The sequence below is a fragment of the Aegilops tauschii genome, chromosome 1 (assembly GCF_002575655.3).
Source record: "Aegilops tauschii subsp. strangulata cultivar AL8/78 chromosome 1, Aet v6.0, whole genome shotgun sequence".
NCBI classification, from domain to species: domain Eukaryota; kingdom Viridiplantae; phylum Streptophyta; class Magnoliopsida; order Poales; family Poaceae; genus Aegilops; species Aegilops tauschii.
In genome coordinates, this window is record NC_053035.3 from 373,965,193 (window position 1) to 373,978,713 (window position 13,521).

The 13,521-nt window shown below is 47.8% G+C and overlaps 2 protein-coding genes and 1 non-coding gene across 7 annotated transcripts; 1 reads left to right on the forward strand and 2 right to left on the reverse strand.

The window, feature by feature from the left end:
* The first annotated feature begins 280 nt into the window (after positions 1-280).
* On the forward strand, positions 281-5,242 carry LOC109785982 (protein trichome berefringence-like 7). The gene is made up of 4 exons (XM_020344566.4): positions 281-1,496; positions 2,952-3,110; positions 4,081-4,358; positions 4,886-5,242. The coding sequence occupies exons 1-4, from the start codon at positions 670-672 to the stop codon at positions 4,906-4,908; spliced, it is 1,287 nt and encodes a 428-aa protein (XP_020200155.1). The 5' UTR covers positions 281-669; the 3' UTR covers positions 4,909-5,242.
* Positions 5,243-5,525: 283 nt separating this feature from the next.
* Positions 5,526-11,067, reverse strand: LOC109785983 (UDP-glucuronate:xylan alpha-glucuronosyltransferase 1). Of its 5 annotated transcripts, none has more exons than XM_073498455.1 (5): positions 10,946-11,067; positions 9,701-9,850; positions 8,054-8,251; positions 7,176-7,813; positions 5,526-6,825 (listed from the first exon to the last, which is right to left on the reverse strand). In XM_073498455.1, the coding sequence occupies exons 2-5, from the start codon at positions 9,730-9,732 to the stop codon at positions 5,801-5,803; spliced, it is 1,893 nt and encodes a 630-aa protein (XP_073354556.1). In that variant the 5' UTR covers positions 9,733-9,850; positions 10,946-11,067; the 3' UTR covers positions 5,526-5,800. The 5 variants fall into 5 exon arrangements, with proteins under 5 accessions (XP_073354556.1, XP_020200156.1, XP_073354558.1 ...); XM_020344567.4 differs by having other exon boundaries at positions 10,615-11,025; XM_073498457.1 differs by lacking the exons at positions 9,701-9,850; positions 10,946-11,067 and adding exons at positions 9,998-10,053; positions 10,453-10,593.
* An 808-nt stretch (positions 11,068-11,875) lies between these two features.
* LOC109785988 (uncharacterized) lies at positions 11,876-13,165 on the reverse strand. Its single transcript, XR_012194992.1, has one exon. It is a non-coding gene; the product is annotated as an uncharacterized protein (transcript).
* Positions 13,166-13,521: the final 356 nt, after the last annotated feature.

The window sequence follows — 13,521 nt, forward strand, 5'->3', positions numbered from 1 at the left end:
ATCCAGCGAGGAAAACACATCTCAGTTGTTTGCTGCTGTCACGGAGAATCCTTTGCAGTATCACAGTCCGGCAGTCTCCATTTTCTTTTCTTATGCCTCTCTCGTCTGTGGGTGGTTGTCCGTACCTGCCGATCAAACCTGTAGATAGAGCAGAAAAATATTAGTAGAAGCGAGGAATGATAATCGGAGCACCAAAAAGGTTCACATCAGGTGGGCAAGCTGTCCGTTCGAGTATTCTTCCCGCAACAGAAAGAGTAATAAAACTGCTACTAATTACAGAAGCCTTCTGCGCGCCCCGTATCGCGCACACAACACAGCAGCGGCACCAACGTGCCCCCCGCATCTCCACTTCGCTCCCGGCCACGCGGGCCACCCAAACTCCAAACCCCACACGTCAGTGACAGCAGCCGCAGATCGCACCCGCCCTCCCTACCCGCCGCCCGAGCCAGCAACCGCCTCCCCCTCGCCGTGCCGGGGACTCCCCGCCGTGAGGTTTATACCAAGTTTGCGAGTCAACTCGCGCCACCGCCACCGCCACCACGCGCGCGGAGACCTCTCCTCCCCAGGGCGGTGCCGACGTGGGGTGGTCTGGTCTCCGCACGGTTCCACTCCGGCGAGGCGGGCCGATTTGGCGGGTCAAGGGATGGGAGATCTGGCGGCGGGCGGGAGATGGTGAGCGCCAGCACTAGCCGGAGCGGCTCGGGTCGCGCCGCTCAGAGGGGCGGCGGCGGCGCCCTGCCCGGGAGCCCGAGGGTGTCCGCGGCGGCGGCGGCGCAGCGCAGGTGGTGGGGGGCCTCGGGCCCGTCGCTGGAGCGAGTCGCCCTCGCCTTCTCCGTCGCCTCCGTGGCGCTCGCGCTCTCCTGCGCGCTCTACCTCTACGTCCTCCGCTACCTGGGGCGGAGCCAGGCCGTGGCCGGGTTCGTCGGGGAGGACCTCGGGGCGTGCGACGTGTTCGACGGCAACTGGGTCCCCGACGCTACCTACCCGCTCTACAACAGCTCTGAGTGCCCCTTCGCGGAGAAGGGGTTCAACTGCCTGGCCAATGGCAGGGAGGACACCGGCTACCTCAAATGGCGGTGGAGGCCGCGCCGCTGCGACGTGCCGAGGTTCACCGCCAGCGCCGCGCTTGAGCGGCTCAGGGGGAAGCGTGTCGTCTTCGTCGGGGATTCCATGAGCCGCACACAGTGGGAGTCCTTCATCTGCATGCTCATGCCCGGGGTGGAGGATCCCAAGACCGTCTACGAGGTGAACGGGAACGAGATCAGCAAGACCATACGGTTCCTGGGTGTGAAGTTTGCGTCCTTCGACCTCACCGTGGAGTTCTTCCGGTCCGTGTTCCTTGTCGAGCAGCGCCCTGCGCCCAGGCATGCGCCCAAGAGGGTCAAATCGACTCTGAGGCTGGACAAGATGGATAATATCAGTCGGAAATGGGTGAACGCCGATGTTCTGATTTTCAACACCGGCCACTGGTGGACTCCCACCAAATTGTTTAATACGTAAGATTTCTTGCTCTGTTTTGCTATGCTCGTTTAGTTCTAATTCTAACCATGATAAATGTGTGTTTTCAGTACTGTAAGTATCTTGTTCATCTTCTCATATTTCATTAAAATCGTATTTAATGCGTGTGTATATGTAATTAGTTGAATTGGGCACAAAAACCAGTATGAATAGGTAATACAAACTCCATTTCAATGATGTTTCCTACTTTAAGTATTTGTATCCCAAGGATCCATTTGCCATCACTGTGGATTATGAATTTGGTTAAGTTTGTTTTAGGTAACTGGGTGTTTGGCTACCTGTTTTTTTCCCTATCAAGTTGCAAACAAATATGTATCTGCATTCCTGAACATATGAGATGAAATTTGAGAGGAAAAACATTTAATTCACTTTTACTTAGCAGATTAATATGATTTTGTACAACTTCTTTCTGATATCAACTTAAAAAAATAAGTACAGCGAGAAACACAACAACTGCAAGCTTGAGCCTAACTCAGCTCTTGCTTCTATGCACCTCAAATCAAATGTATACATGGAAATGAGAGGAAAATGACAATGTCACGGTTATACTCATATCCTGTTCTAACAGTAAGACACCAATTATTTTCATATTCTAGCAATGCCATGGTTCTAAAATCATGGAAACGAGAGGAAAATAGCAATACCATGGTTACTCATATTCTGTTCTAACAGCAAGATGCCGCTTAGGTGCGAATATGAACAGCAAATTTGGTACTGGGATGGGATGAGTTGTGCTAATAAGTCAGAGGGAACATAATGTGTTAATGGAAGAACCAATCAAGAGATAGTAAGACAGGGAAAAATTTACGATTAGACATCCCTTCATGCATATCACATTACCCTCCCCAGTTGATCTACCTCATAAAGGTCCTCTTACAAACCTTAGCGCTAGTTCCACTAGCCGTGATCCACCCCCTCACCCTTCTTCAGTTTCCCAACATTTTTACCTTATTATTGTCCTTCACTAAGCTTCTTTTATGCCAACCTGAGCATAAAGCTGCAAAACAGTGTCGTGCCCCTAGCCTATCTTCCTGCTCATCACAGGCATGGGCGTGACATTGGTTAAGCAGGGGCTAATGGTAATGGCATTGCTAATTGACAATATGAACAGGTGATGACTTAGCAGATGCTGTTTGCTGGATGTTATGTGTCTTCCATTCAGCATGCTTTTCTTTTTCAAGTTAGTGGTTAGCTAGTCTCTGGTGATTGTGGGTACATTACATAGTTTTTGTGATATTTGGCCAAAAACTAGCACACAATTACCCAAGTTAGTATTTCCTTGTTCTTACATCAACTCATTGACTACTAGCACAACCTTTTTTTCCCTCTCTTAATCATATTCATCATTATTTACATATGTGAATTAAATCAAACTTAAGAGTATCCTAGTTTGTTCGACGTCCGAGTTTGATCTGACTTGTTCTTCCCAACAGGGGTTGCTATTTTCAGGCTGGACGTGCTCTCAAACTAGGTACAACCATTGATGCTGCTTTCAGGATGGCACTGCAGACTTGGGCTTCTTGGGTGGAAAAAAGAGTTGATCTAAACCGAACACATGTGTTCTTCCGCACATATGAGCCATCTCATTGGAGGTGTGTTTTATTATAGACATACAGAGAGAGTTCTTCTCTTGCGTACAGCCTTTACTTTCTGTTTCGTCAGTATAATTTGAAGTTATATTTAGATTTAGTATACTGTGCAGGCAGTTTAATCATAAGAAACTTTGTGAAAAATGTTTTGATTTATTTTTGTAATTGTTAGAAAAGGATACAAATCATTTATGATTGTCTGATATATGATAGTGAACAGAAATATCTTTACATTATATATAGAATTTAGGTGTTGACGATCTTTATCTGCGTCCAAACACCACAAGGTCCAAAATATCTAAGTAAGACACCTGTCTAAACTAAAATCCTATTAGTTGATATTACCTAACTTGAATAGTAGGGAGGTAGATAATTGCACCGGTTTAATTAGTATGGTATCAAATACTTATGTGGCTGATATCTCTGTCAATTTAACCAAAAAATGCATTCCATATGTCATCTGTCCAATTTCGAATTTACACTCTGTTATACATTGTCGATACAGACGTGGCTCTTTGAACTCCACCGAGGCATATATAGCAACTTGATTTCACCGAATCCCAACTCTGTGTATAAGGAATAGCCTTTTCTTCTTTTATTTAATGTTTGAGGGAACATGTAAGATTAGCAACGGATATTAGGCTACAGATGTCCCTGACTCAAAATTATTTCATACACTTCATTATATCAATTGAAGAAACTCGTTGTTATGATAGTATGTTTTATTCTGGAGCAAGAGGGGACATCACGTGTCTGCACAGTTTCACTGAGAATCTTGTGTTTGAATATTCCTTAAGGTTCCAGGATCAAATTGTGATTCTATTGCATTGGGTCCACCATCTGGTTACACCACTTCAAGTAGTTGAATACTGTTTGCAGAATACTATCTTCATTTCTCCTGTTCTCATAATTCTTTCCTTGCTATGCTGTATCTTTTCTCTAAGAACTAACAAAAACTTGTCCCATGTTACAGTGACTTGAACCAAACGATATGTGAAGTTACAGAAAAGCCTTCACCTGAGGCAAAAGGAAATGACAAGAGTGAGCTTGGGGATATACTTGGTGATGTTGTGGCGAGCATGAATGTTCCAATTACTGTTCTAAATGTAACTTTGATGGGTGCCTTCAGAACAGATGCTCATGTTGGCGCTTGGAGTTATCCTCCCACTATACTTGATTGCAGTCACTGGTGTCTCCCTGGAGTTCCAGATGCTTGGAATGAACTAGTATTTTCATACCTTTTTACAAATGGTGAGTTTGCATTTATGCCAATGTGTATCTTCATTTCTTTGACTACTAGAAGCAAAATGGTGTATATTGCTAGAGAGAGAAAAATCCATATCACAGGTTGCTCTCTCATAATGACAGTGTTCAGTTTATCCCTTTTCCATCCACTGCATCTGCAGTGATATTAAATTTCCGAGACTTCATATACAACGAATAAACATTTGTCAATTATACACAACCACAATGGGTCACATGACCAAAGAATTCACACTCATACTCAAAGCAGATGGTGTAGAATATTATAGTTAACCCCATGATAACCTAGTGAAGGAAGTCAGATGACCAAGTGACTCTTATCCACTGTACCTTTGGTAGTGCTTCAGAAAATGTCAAATGACCAAGTGACTCTTATCGACTGTATCTTTGGTAGTGCTTCAGAAAATTTTACTCCAAGAGTATAAAGCTTGATCATTAAATTGTACCGATGCAGTTGAACATGTTCATTGTTATTGGATGATGAGTTGACCTTTCTTCATGTCTGAAATCTACAGGTTGGCGAAAGATGGCAGGGTGACTGACTCTTTTTTCGTCTTTTGCCCCGTACGTACATTCCCATCTTCGGTTTTGTCAGCTATAGAAGAGCAACACATGCCCTGGAAATAGCTCAGTATGATAGTTGGTTTAACTGGACCTCTGCATTCTTTTCTCTCTTGTACAAGGTGATGCATTCATTCCGAGGTGTAGATTTTGTATCGGTCCTTCAGACTGTCGATGAAAAGAAAGCATCACATTTTGTGCATGCTTCTTTCGATTCAATTTATACGTTGTGAAAACATGTGCTTCAGTCTGTATGTACTAACAGCTCACATCACACGTTGTATAAATATATATATATATGTTCTTTGTCATGACGAGCGCAAAAAGTTTGTACCTACGTATGTTTTTTTTCCCACTGACCTGTACATAGTTAAATTCTGGACACGGTATAACGATCAGTTGGTGCCCAGGGATATGATTTGCTCCAAACTACCAAGTTAAATTTCTGGGTATGGAATTCAGTTGATGCGCAGGAATATGTCAAACATGTTGATATATTTTTGTATGGACTTGGGCAAACTTAAAGAAGTTTGAGTTAGAACAAAATTAGAACTTCAATAATTTGGAACGGGAGAGAGTACCACTGCCATTAGCTTTCCTTGTCGTGAAAAAACATTCCGTGTTCTTAGTAAGAGAATTTACATACACAGATAACTTATTAGCTAAACCAACCCAAAAGAATTGTTGGCCACCACCAAGGCTGCCAGATGAGAGCTGCAGCCAGGAGGACGGCAACAGAGGAGGGTTTGTATTTGTGTGGGGAAGGCCCTAAGCATAGCTACCTATACAAGCTGCTGCTATGCAGGTACGGTGCTATACATATGATGAAGCTTTTCTTCTGTATAAATATCTCGGGCTATCTACACAGCTCACGAGCTTGACAAGCTCATCGTCGCAGGCGTCGCCGGCGCGGGGATGCTCTTCGTCTGGTTCTTCGCCTCGCCCCAGTGCCACAGCATGCTCTCCCAGAAGCAAAACTTCTCGAAGCAGGTCTTGAGCCTCGGATCGGTGATGTTCCGCCGCCAATGCCCATCCTCCAGGTTCGCCTTCTCCGCCTGCCTCCGGTCCCACTCCAGCCCAGCCTTCTGCCTTGTCCTCAGAAGGCAGTAGGACTGGAGCTTCCGGGGCATCTTGTCGTGCGTCTTCCACCACCGGCTGTGCGCGACGTCGCTTGCGAACTCGCGCATCATGAAGTTGTTCCAGTTGCAGTCGTAGTCCCTGAAGCACAGCCATGGCTTCAGGCCCAGGTAGTGAAGCACGTAGAGGTTCGGCGGGTCGGCGCCAAACAGCTGGGTCTTCTTCGCCTTGGCCTCCTCGCTGTCGCCCTCCCAGAAGTGCTTCAGGAAGTTCATGTGCTTCGGGATGCGGTGCCACCATGTGAATATCTCATTCAGGTACCCCTGGTCACCGCCGTTGTACGACGTGATCTCATTGATGTGCTCCATCAGCAGCTGGAACGTGCAGTTTGAGGGCTCGATGACCATGACGCCGGAGTTGAAGAGGGTCGCGTTGTTGCCGGTCGCGGTGATCTCTGGCATTGCAAACAGGAAGTCCACATTCCTCAGGATGAGGAGGTCAGCATCTATGAATATGATCTTGTCGTAGTCCGTCAGCTGCCATAACCTGAACTTGCTGTAGTTCCATTCATTGTAGGCATCACGCTCGGCTTTTGGGTTCCTGATCCTTTCAATTATTCTGACCTTCCAGCCTGCAGCTTCCAAGCCTCTCCGGTGGTGGTCACTTATGGTGTTATCAACAAGGATAACCAAGTCCCTAGTTGATCCTGCTTGCCGGATGCTCTGAGCTGCTGTGATAGCACCACATACATATTCACTTGCTGAATGCAGTATAGTCGCATATGCTTCTCTTCTTCGGTCTACCGAGAAAAGTCTTGCTGCACCAGTAAGAATAGATGTTATCTACTGAATTCTAATCTTATGCTGAAAACATGCAAAATCTAACAGGGCCCATTCTACTGAATTTTAATCTTAATATAACAAGGACCACTCTATATGCATTCCTAGAGAATAGACCTTAGTAAAAGTATCCAAAAAAATTTAACGTGTTGAACTTCTCTGACAACATTAGATGCTACTTCTGCTGAAATTAGTTCTACTGGGTATCATCTTTCTAGAGCATTACTATACTAGGTCACTTGATATGCATATCTTAATTGGTTTTAAAGAAGAACAGGTGCACGGAAATGAGAAACGTAGACTAAACATTGACTAAAAAGCAACAAACCTTTTGCTTTAAGTGGAATAGCAAGCTCGCATGATCCAACAGGAAGCCTAAGCTTCTCCCTTACTGCTTTCAAATCAGGCCTATACAACCAAGCATTGCCTTCATGCTTCACAAGGTTCTTGCAGGGGAAGAGGTTGGGGATGGGGAAGCAGTCCGTCACAAAGAGCACATGGACCTTCCGGTTGCCTCTTGAAGAAGTCACGGCCAGTTTTGCCGCAGAGAGCTGCAAATGAAGCCTTGCAACATCTCTTGACCAACCAGCCACCCTTGTACAGGGAAGTTTCACAGCAATAACATCAAACCACGCGCCTCTTCGGACATTAGGCTCTGGAAATGATGGACAGGAAGGTATCTCAGATTCTTCCTCCTCATCTATCCATTCAGGATATAGTTTAGGCCAAGTAATGCTGTCCTTGGCATGCTCAAGTCTTATAATCGAAACATGGCTTTCGGGGAGTATGCGCGACCAAGAGCCATACTCGGTGCTGTTAAAATTCAGGAGTCCAATTTTGAGCTCTTGGTTACCAGCACTAAGATCTTCTATAGCTGTATATACATCGGCCCACTGAACATCAGCGGATGATACATATCGCGGATCAGCACTTGTTTTGTCCCATATCCAGTCAACATCAACATACCTGCAAAGCATACATGAACTTGCGTGAGATAATAGTTATAGTTTACATCAGTGGCGGGCAAAGAATTGAATTTTTCCTTATCTAAACCCTGCATAGTAAAATTTCTTCATTGTTTTGCCTGGGGGGGCACGCCCCCCTCAGACTTGTGCTAAGCTCCGCCACTGGAATACATCATCGTATGTCATCTTTTAACGTGTCGCAAATAGTTTGCTGAGATTTGTTTGAATGATTTATACTCACCGAGAACTTGATTGTAGCTGGCGCTCGTACAGCGTCGGAGTCAGGAGGGTAAGAAATGTCGCAGAAACAATAGCTATAAGCAAGTAGCGCAAGGATTTGAACTTGCAACCGCAGTTCTTCTCAAGGACAAGAACTTCATAGTTCTCGACATCTTTGAAACTTTTGCTTTTGGTGGTCCTTCTCTTAGTTGTGTCATCACTGCATAAGGTAGTAATAAGATCAGTGAGTAACTGCTATCACAAAAAAATTCTGACACAAAAGAACTATGCTTGTCCAAAATAGGAAAAAGCACAGAAGAAAAATATTCTTAGGTTGGAGTACCATTGAAAATAATTGATTAGTTCTTGTTTGACATGACAGGTTATGATGTTCCTAAGTATATGTCATTTTCTTGCTTTTCACTTTTATTTTCAATCATAATCTTTTGACGAAAAGATTTTCATCATAATCTTGGGCCGGTTAACTAGGATTTGTAGGGCACAGGTGGCGAGCTCTCGAAGGGAAAGCAGTTATGCTTTAACTAAAAAGGCAAGAAGCACAAACGCAAGCTGCATCAGCGTCGCAAATCTCTCATAGATGTCTGTAGAAACAACCGCAAGGATACAACAGGTACACCAGGAGAAAACAACATTTTCTGGCTCCTGCTTTCTTCTTAATAATCAGTAGAGGAGGCGATCCTTTTATATACAGGTAGTGCTACCACATCATCCTTTAAGCTTTGCTAGAAATCAAAATAAGTGGAATGCTGATAGGCCTGGCCCCCCTTTATGGGCCAAAAAATACACATAACTGTCCCCATTGGAGCGTCCAAAAGTGTGCCCTTTTTAAAGGGATGAAAATGCAGTATATCCGATCGCTGGATGCGAAAGGGAGCCGCACCAAAAAATGTTTGCCAATCCGCAGAGAGGCCCAAAGAAACTAGTGTCACCAGCACCAAGGAAAACTCCAAAGTTTTGTGTGTGCCGACTCGTATTTTGCGGTTCTCCAGCCCTATCTTTCAGGGATTGAAAGCGTCGCCATAGTTTATTGCCGATCACATGGGTGGCTTTGTACCTAACAGCTGACAAATCTTTGATCGGATCAAATTCAGGGAAGCATGGTTGGCTGCTTGGTACGCAGTTGCGAAGCACAACTTGGAACCTTCATTCATGAGCCTTGCACACTAGTGTTCGTTTAAAAATGAAGTTCAGAGTTCAGACCGACAGGAGATGAGCCAAAGGATGCTGAAATCAGCGGCCGGCAACGGCATCCCCCTTACACGCCGGCGGCAGTGCCAGGAGCTAAAAGGAAGCTGATGCGTCCATGGATGAATTCATGGAGCAGCCTCCAAGTCCACGGGGGTCAACGCGGCAGGGGCTCAGGGAGGGGAAGAGCACCGCCAATGCGAGAAACATCGGGCAACTAACTCTTAATGCGAGATTACGAGGCGCGCAGCTACCAACCACTACACCACCGCCGGCCGGCAGCAATAAAAGGGGAAGCAACACGTCGCGGTCGGGTCCGCTGGGGTCGATCTAATGCAGCATGCGGTGGCGCCGTCGGCGGGCAGTCGAAGCGCGAGAGCAGCGCGGCCATGGAACGAGAAAAGGGAAAGAGCTCTGGATTAATTGATTAAAACGGGGCGGGCGGGGTCGCAGGGAATCTTACGCGGCCGCGGCCGGTCGGTGGCGCTGCTCCATTGGGCCTGGGCTGGGCCCCGCTCGGTCCTTGCTCTTCTCCCGCCTCTCCTCCGCTCGGAGCGAGGAGCGAAGAGGATCACGCCGCCGCCGCCGCCGCCGCCGGTGCGCTCCTTCTCATCTGCAATCACAGCAACAGAACAGGGGTCAATGTCATGTCAGACGCGCGGGCCACCGGCATGAAACAAGACCCAAAGGCGCGCAACAAAATGGAGGGGAAGAGAGAGAGAGAGTAGTAATGGCATGGCATCGATCAACACACACACACCATGGACGGACAGGGAGGAGAGGGAGGGAACCGAGAGGGCCGAGTGTTAACGAGGGCTGTGGAAGCAAAAAAAAACTTTAAAATAAAATAGAAGGCAGAGCAGAGTAGCAGAGGGTTGGGGTTGGAGACCCGATGCATGGAAACATGGCTGTGACACGACCCGGCCTAGAAAATCAGGGAAACAATAAAGAAAACGATCCGCTGTTTTCTTCTTCTTTTCTGTTCTGCTCGGGAAGAGGAGAAACAACAATCAGACTGCCGCTGATCAGCACGAAAAACGTAATCGCCACTGACAAAAAAAAAGGAAAAAAAGAAAAGAAAGAGAGCAACGACGGACGAATCGAATCAAGCAAATGCTGGGCGCCACCAACGGCGCGAACAACTCTCGAAAACGAGAAGAGCAAACAAATGACCGCCATGGCCAGCACCAACGAAGCTACCACAGCGGAAGGCACCTCCCTCCAGAACCGAACGATAAGAGCCAAGAAGAACGCGGAGGGGTCGCCATGGATGACCCCAAGAGCAACTCCGCCAGAGCCTAGAATCCAGAACCAAATGAAAGGAGCCAAGAAGAAGAGCAAGAGAGGAGTCGCCATGGACGAGCAGTGGTACTGTACCCGCGACGCAGGTGAGCCGGCGAAGGGCAGGTGGGCGGCAAGAAACGGGCTGCTCCCCTCTCCTCTTCTCTCTCCACACGCACTCACGCAAAAGAAGAGCTCGAGTCGAGTGGTGGTGAATCGGAGCTCTCAGGAGGAGGGGAGAAGGACGAGGCAAAGCTCCTTTATATACACCATGGAATCGCGACTCCGTAATGTAGTAATACCACGTAGGCCGGGCAGCGGGGAAGAGCGCGGTGACGCGGATGCACTGCACAGTGGCGACGCGCAACCATGGCGACTGATCACTTGTTTCCTCTCTTATTCCCGGTTAATTGGTGGACGGACGTACCACGGCCGGCGGGTCAAGCCCCCAAATCTTCCAGGGGTACTGTGCGCGAGGGGAGGGGAGAGGGTGGCTAATCGGTCGGCGAGCGCACGTTTCAACTTGCCGCCGAGATCTTAGCGGGAGAGGGGGGAAAAGGTGCCACTGCTCGTAACCTTTTGTTTAAAAGCCGCGGGAAAATAGTAACCATCGCCATGTATCTAAAACAGAGAGGAGCTTCGATTGATTGATTGATGGGATTTGGTACCAAGAAACCGATGACCCAAAATTTGACAATGCGTGCGGCCGTTGGCCCCGCTGGACTTCCTGCCGAATCAGGTATTGCTTCTCAGATCTTTGGTGAAGTTTGTTAACGAAGAATGCCATCTGCATCGCATCAAACAGCGGCCCCGAGTTATTACTATACGTTCGAAATTAATTTTCAGCTTGGCGTTCGCAACATCAGAGAGACAGGGATATATCTGGCGGACTTGAATAAGCATCGAGATTCCCGCGGGACCCACGCATTTTTCCGGAAATTGACAAGCGATCCGACGGACGCTGCGGCACGCCTCGGCTGTCAGACGCGAGATCACGGCATGCCGGAAATGCGAAATCACAGAGCGGTGGAGGCGGAAAGGGAGGCCGACAGGCCAACTCCACCGCGCGAGCCTAAATGGACGTTCATTTTATTCGGATTCTGTCCGTTTGGGTAGGGATTTTGGGTCGTGTCCGGGCGTGTCCTGGGATGCGGTGGCCATGCGCCAGCGCGCGGCTGCATCCGTTTGCCCTATCAGGGCCAAAAATGTCCATATTCTCATCAAAACTAGTTTGCACGTCCAAATATTTGTCTGAAAATTAAAATAGTTTTACAACCAAATTAAAATTGTCCTTAATAAAATAGTTTTACAACCAAATTGAAATTGTCTTGACTGAACATAAAATGAACCAATACATCTATTGGTTGCCAATGTGATCCCACACGTGCTCAACCAAATTATTTTGAAGATTCAAATGACTGTGCCAATCACGCATCTCACGGTGGAATTGCACAAATTGTTCAAATGTGGCCGGGTCTTGGTGCAGGGGCTCAATATTTTCCCCTTGATAATCAAATCCTTGGTTGAAGATACTCTCATCACGCTCGTCCTCGACGATCATGTTGTGCATGATCACACAAGCAGTCATCGCCTCCCAAAGCTTCCTTTCATCCCATGACAGTGCAGGGTTTCGAACGATACCCCACCGGGATTGAAGCACACCGAAAGCACGTTCTACATCCTTTCTAGCACTCTCTTGCATTTGGGCAAATCTCTTTCTCTTCTCACCTTGGGGTTTCGAGATTGTCTTTACAAAAGTTGACCACTAAGGATATATACCATCAGCTAGATAGTATCCCTTGTTGTACTGGTGGCCGTTGATCTCAAAGTTGACAGGTGGGGAGTGGCCTTCTGCAAGCCTTGCGAAGACTGGAGAACGCTGCAGCACGTTGATATCATTGTGAGAACCTACCATGTCGAAGAAAGAATGCCATATCCAAAGATCCTGCGAAGCCACCGCTTCTAATATGACAGTGCACGCGTTGACATGCCCCTTGTACTGGCCCTGCCAAGCAAATGGACAGTTCTTCCACTCCCAGTGCATACAATCTATACTGCCTAGCATGCCTGGAAAACCTCTAGCTGCGTTGGTCGCCAACAGTCTCTCTGTATCAGCGGCAGTTGGCTGCCTCAAGCACTCTGGGCCAAACACCTCGATCACAGCCTGGCAAAACTTGTACATTGACATCAGACATGTTGTCTCACTCATACGCACATACTCATCCACCAGATCGCCTGGAATTCCATATGCAAGCATGCGGATGGCCGCGGCGCATTTCTGGTAAGAGGAGAATCCAAGCTTGCCAAGGGCATCTGTCTTACACTCGAAGTATAGGTCATGAGCAATCACTCCCTCTCGGATACGATTGAACACATGCCTTGCCATACGAAAACGGCGATGAAATTTATCCGGCTTGAAGAGCGGGGTGTTGGCAAAGTAATCAACATAGAGCAGGGCGTGGCCTCTCTCCCTGTTGCGGTTCAGGTTGGGAGCACGGCCAGGGAGTGACCCCCTGTACCGACGAAGCTGCCGTTGAATATGGTCGTGAACGACCAGTGCATCCATCACAAGATCTTCATCATCCGACGACGAATCGTCCGATGAACAAAGGAAATGATGGAAGAAAAACTCGTCTCCACTGTCCATACCTTTGTTGGCAAAATGTCGAACACCTTGCGGTCGTGGTGGCGAAGAGGCCGCGATGATCACCTCGACGCAATAGGGGTGGTTGCCGTGGTGGCGAAGAGGCCGCTCTGGAGCTCTTGTCGGAATCTGCCTCGGTCGCCGTGGTACGTCGCTGGCAGTCGTGTCCCCTCTGCCAGCGGCAAAGACAGCGACGGCCAAACCTCCTCCGATCGACGGCCAAAACTACGGCGAAAGCGCGGGCGTGGTGGCGGCCATGTCGAGACGTGGTTTGGTATGGACGGCCGGGGGCTGCGCGGTGAGGAGGCGGCCGGAGAATAGCGGCGGCGCCGGCGGCGGGGCGGGGCGGGGAGAGAGGG

Excerpts from the sequence above, each read along its gene's own strand:
- LOC109785982 (XM_020344566.4), top strand. The coding sequence starts at position 670 with ATGGTGAGCGCCAGCACTAGCCGGAGCGGCTCGGGTCGCGCCGCTCAG. Across the intron at positions 3,111-4,080 it reads TATGAGCCATCTCATTGGAG|TGACTTGAACCAAACGATAT; the intron begins GTGTGTTTTATT and ends CCCATGTTACAG. Across the intron at positions 4,359-4,885 it reads TTCATACCTTTTTACAAATG|GTTGGCGAAAGATGGCAGGG; the intron begins GTGAGTTTGCAT and ends TGAAATCTACAG.
- LOC109785983 (XM_073498457.1), bottom strand. The coding sequence starts at position 10,593 with ATGGCGACTCCTCTCTTGCTCTTCTTCTTGGCTCCTTTCATTTGGTTC. Across the intron at positions 10,054-10,452 it reads TCGTTCGGTTCTGGAGGGAG|CCCTCGTTAACACTCGGCCC; the intron begins GTGCCTTCCGCT and ends TTGCTTCCACAG. Across the intron at positions 7,814-8,053 it reads CAGCTACAATCAAGTTCTCG|GTATGTTGATGTTGACTGGA; the intron begins GTGAGTATAAAT and ends TATGCTTTGCAG.